This window comes from Phaethon lepturus, unplaced genomic scaffold, assembly GCF_000687285.1.
Source record: "Phaethon lepturus isolate BGI_N335 unplaced genomic scaffold, ASM68728v1 scaffold3255, whole genome shotgun sequence".
Classification (NCBI taxonomy): domain Eukaryota; kingdom Metazoa; phylum Chordata; class Aves; order Phaethontiformes; family Phaethontidae; genus Phaethon; species Phaethon lepturus.
This window is the reverse complement of record NW_010541020.1, coordinates 37,056-41,959: the sequence shown is the minus strand read 5'-3', so window position 1 is coordinate 41,959 and position 4,904 is coordinate 37,056. Positions and strand designations below refer to the sequence as shown.

The window sequence follows — 4,904 nt, the reverse complement described above, 5'->3', positions numbered from 1 at the left end:
TAATTCCTGTGTGAACATTCTCAGGTGCTACTGTGGTTTCTAACACATCAATAACCACTGTGTCTTTGCTGCCACATGGAATTCCATCCCCTACCTCCACTGAGATGGCACACCAAAGGACCTTGCTAGCCCACCGTCCCTCAAACACTGGCGTGCTGCCCCCAGGCTTATCTCTAGCATGCCTGGTAGTATGCCTTTCCCCCTTCACATTAGTTTAAAGCTCTTTCAATGGGCCCTGCTAATTCCTGTGCAAAAATCCTTTTCCCGCTTTGAGACAGGTGTGCCCCACCTGCCGCCAGCAGGCCTGGTGTTGTGTAAACCAACCTATGATCAAAAAACCCTGAGAGGGTGGTCAGGCATTGGAACAGGCTGCCCAGGGAGGTGGTGGAGTCGCCATCTCTGGAAGTGTTCAAAAAACTTGTGGATGTGGCACTTCAGGACATGGTTTAGGGAACATGGTGGCACTGGATTAATGGTTGGACTTGGTGATCTTGAAGGTCCTTTCCAACCTAGTGATTCTGTGATGAAACCCAAAGTTTTGCTGGTGACACCATGCTCAGAGCCAGGTATTGATCTGCTGGCTCTTCCTCATCATTCCCTGCAACTGGAAGGATAGAGGAGAACGTTACTTGTGCTCCTGATCCCTTATCCAGTCATCCCAAGGTCCTGAAGTCTCTCAATTGCCCTCAGACTTCTCGTTGCAACTTCATTGCTGCCTACCTGAAAAGTCACTAATTGATAGTAACCTGAGGTCCGTACCAGGGTAGGAAGCTTTCTCTTCACATCTTTAACCCAGGCCCCGGGGAGGCAGCAGACTTCTCTAAGAAGTGGGCCTGGACTGCATATTTGGCCTTCTCTGTCACAAAGTGGAGGAGTTCCTCTACCCGGGCACACCTCCCACAGGTGTGCTCACTGCTGCTGTCCCCTACTGGCGTAAGAGCGGGGCACAGCCTGCGGCCTGACACCTGGCTGGCAGCGTCTTCCCACCGGAGCTCTGTCTGGGAAGCGGCCTCAGTCTTGATGGGTGCAGAGCTTAGAGAGGCTATGGCTTTCTGCTGGGTGGATACCATTGTTCCCTGGTCTTGCTGGCAGAGCTTCAAGCGCCCTTCCTGCATGCCCTTCCACACAGACTGCCGCGCCACGCCCTTGCTGACACACCAGGCCCTGTTCGCAGCGTTCCTGGTCGTAGTGCTCCCCAGGGGCTTCTTGCATACATGGTGGGGCTTGGCCATCATTGCTCCTGGCCCCACCCTGGTCTCGTCAGCCGCTGTGGCACGGGCTGCGGGCTCCTGGCGGCTCTCGGCTCCCCTGGGGTTCTCCTGGTTCGGGAAACCCCCATGTGCTCTGCTGCGGTTGGTGCCAGCACTGGAGCTTGCTTGCCTCGGCAATTTATAACAGTCAATGCAATTAGTGAGGGCTGCCTGGATAGTTTGAAGGAAAATGTAATGTTAGAACTTTGAAACGTTGTCTGTAATCTTTTTACATGTGTAACTCTAAGTAGGCTGCTAAAATAGGATAGTGATAACAGTAGGATGATTATTCCTCTCTGTTAATTTTCTCAGTGTTTTCACTACGGCAAATAGTGCAAGTAATATTAAAATAAAAAAAAAGAAGAGTTGACAAAGGGAAATGAAAATCATCTTCATTTTTTACACTTCATTGCTGATCATGTGAGTGATAGGCCACTAAACCTTATTTTTACATACAAATAAAGGTGGAAAACAAAAAGTGAATTATCAATGCTGTTGAAGTTGGTGCAAAAACTACCCTGACTTCACCAGAGGCCAGTGTGAACTCAGAATGAACCCTAAATAGCTGAAAGTTCAGTTCTGGCAGTAGATACTGAAGGCACGCTGGCTGGCAGAATACACCGCAGCATCTCGCTGGTACCTGTTCACTTGCCTGTAACTTGCAGTCACGGCACGGATAATAATAGTGGTGGGGTAATGAGCTTGGATAGGATCTGCTCCAGAGGGGGTATATCCCCCTCATTTGCTATTTGTGTGGGGACAGTGGGGAAGGGGAAGCAGAATAAAAAAGGGAGGCACTGAAACCTTCTGAATTTTCTTTTTCTAAGGAGTGAGAAGGTATATGGTGCATAATGAGTGATGGTAGACTCCTTATGAGGTCTAACATAAGAGCCTATCTGTTTCTATTAAAGAATATAACTGGGGAAGTTTTTCCATTCCTCTGATATCTGTGGGAAAAGAGAAAAAATTGCTAAGAAGATTGCTAACCCAAAGGAGCTTCTGTTCTCATTGAAGTGCCCCCCATGCAGGTATTTAGCGCAATTTGCTGCTACTTAGTGTTATTTCAATACCTGACGATGCATCAACAGGGAAAGAATCCTCCTGAACCGTACTCACTGGGCTATGGCAACGGATGGTGGTAATGACTCCCCTGGGGCCACGTTTGTAGACAGCATTAAGGTCTGCTGTGGTGTACCCAGTATTGCTTTGCTTAAGACAGAAGAGTTTATACCAGTAACATACCTTTAAAACAGAACTGGAATCCAATAAGATACCATTTGTAAGATACTTCTTTACAGATCAGATATTAGTGCCAACCAACCTCAGTGATACGGTGCACCCACCTCTGAAATACCTGTTTGGTTAAGATTAAACTTTGTTGCTTGCTGGGTGTTTTGTGAAACAGAAATACCAATGGCACATCTGCTTTCCATGTACGCTTTGGTCAGGGAAATCAAATGTTTCTGCATGTCATTAACTGCTCACGGGCTGGGAAAGTTTTCAGTTTGGGAATCTACATTCTTCCATGACAATATAAATGATAATAAATACATGCTTAGTACTGACAGATGTTATAGTGAACTATTAATCTGTTTTTAAAAATGCATGATGGAAAACAACATCTAGAACATGTGAAGAAACTCTGTAAGTTCCTGTTTACAGCCATGCATGATGGGAAGGAGAGGGCTTGGGCTGGAGGCAGAAGTACACTTAAATATATTCTGCTGATGTACCAACAAGCATTGCTAATCAAAAAGTCCTAAACCTAGTTTTACTTGTCCAAACAGTATAGTACACAGCTATAGACAGGCATTTCAGGAAGAGTAGAATGTTATAACCTGAAAAGAAACAAATTCAAACACATAATAATAAAGTTGACAGATATTTATAATCAGTAGTTGAGGAAATATTCTGTATATAGATTCTTTTAATGAATCACTGTTATACAGAACAAATTTTCAGCTGCCGTATAACAAGCATTTGTACCAGTCATCAACGAGGTTTGTTGAAGTTGTCAGAAACCATCGCAGAGGAAACATAATTCAGAATCGTTAAGGATGTCAAATGACAGTCCTGGGATGGTGAGAAAAACCTTGAAAGCATAAGCGTAGGACCACAGAGAGGCCCTCAGACTATAAACATAGATGACTACTTATTGATCAGTCTGGATGCAACCTGGGGGGAAACTGGTTTTAGAGCATAATAAAAAATATATTGTTTGGCTTACCTGTGCTGATTGAAGGCACTACTACCGAGGCCAAGGTGAGTATCCTGAAGAGTGTTGAAAACAGGAATCTCCTGCTGGAAGAAACTGTATATTGTGAAAAATGGTAAGGCAAATCAGCAAATTTTTGTTAAATCTTTTGCCAAGCACTGTATGCAGGGTAAAGGTAGCTTAATCATGAGTACAAATGTGTACCAGCCTGTTAAAATTGACTATAACTCCTTATATATGTGGAGGTGTCTTTAGACTGTTTTTGCAAGTCTGCAAGACAAATTGCAAGACAAATTGCTGGGTTCACTGTTACCATGCTTCAGAAATGAACATGCAGAATTGACCAGTCTGGTATCCTCTACTCTACTAATATACATGTAAGTATCATCTTATCAGTAAAGAAAATTGTATCTGGGTATTTGGTGAAGGTTTCATTGATTACGTTTTGATCAGTTAGTCTGGTTACATGCCTTTGAGAACTGGGTATTAAATCTGAATGCTACAGGACTTTGGGAAGGGCTTCAGGGTTCAAAACTACAGTCTGTATACACAGGGATAGACTTTTTTTTTCTCTCTAGGTTTGGAAATAGTGCCCTCTTAATATAGTCACGGTGGCAAATTCTCATAGTTATCTGTTAAGCTGATCATATATTACACTTTGGTTTATTCTTTCAAGTGGGATAGAATAAATGAGACTTTCCACAGCTGAATTCTTAAATTGTCATAAGCTGAACATGGCTATAGTTTGCCCATTGATGATACTGCAAAAATGGTAAAAGTTGCATCAGGCCATTCACCAATATATCAGAAAAGTAACCACCTGAAAGGATGGGAATGAGGTAAATGTCATCTGTTTTTAAAAAAGTTACATTATTTACTCCAGTATTACAAAAATGGGGAAAACACCAGAAATAGTTGTTCATTTTCCTGGGTGGAAGAAAAGCAAAGAAGGTGTAACAACTAAAGACACAGTCAGTATTTGACTTCCTCCTGAACTATGGAGAAAAGATGATTAGCAATATCAGAAAAAAACCAAACATTGTGGTACGTTGACCTTGACCAGCTGCCAGACACCTACTCAGCTGCTCTTCCTTTCCCCCCCGCCCCCCCCAACAGCTGAGGGGGAGAAAATATGATGAAAAAGCTCGTGGGTGGAGATAAAAGCAGGTGACATCACTTACCAATTACTGTCATGGGCAAAACAGGAAAATTAATATAGTTTATTGCCAGTTAAAAATAGAGTAGGGTGGTGAGAAACAAAGACAAAACACCTTTCCCCCCACACCACCTTCTTCCCCAGCTCAACTTCACTCCTTCGTTCCCAACTCCTCTACCTCCTTACGCCTTGAGTGATGAGTTTCCCCTCACCCATCACTCCCAGGCAGTATTTTGCCCTTCCTTACACTTTCCCCGAGGTGCCGCCATCTTGGCTGGCTGGG

At 43.8% G+C, this 4,904-nt stretch overlaps 1 protein-coding gene across 1 annotated transcript in view; it reads right to left on the bottom strand.

Moving 5' to 3' along the window:
• Nucleotides 1–779: 779 nt before the first annotated feature.
• LOC104621173 (protein broad-minded-like) overlaps nt 780–4,904 on the bottom strand; it is a gene marked incomplete at its 5' end in the record, with an annotated part of 39,819 nt that continues 35,694 nt past the window's right edge. Inside the window, one exon of the mRNA XM_010287592.1 lies at nt 780–1,421. Coding sequence (XP_010285894.1) covers nt 780–1,421 — 642 coding nt within the window. The remainder of the gene's footprint in view (nt 1,422–4,904) is intronic.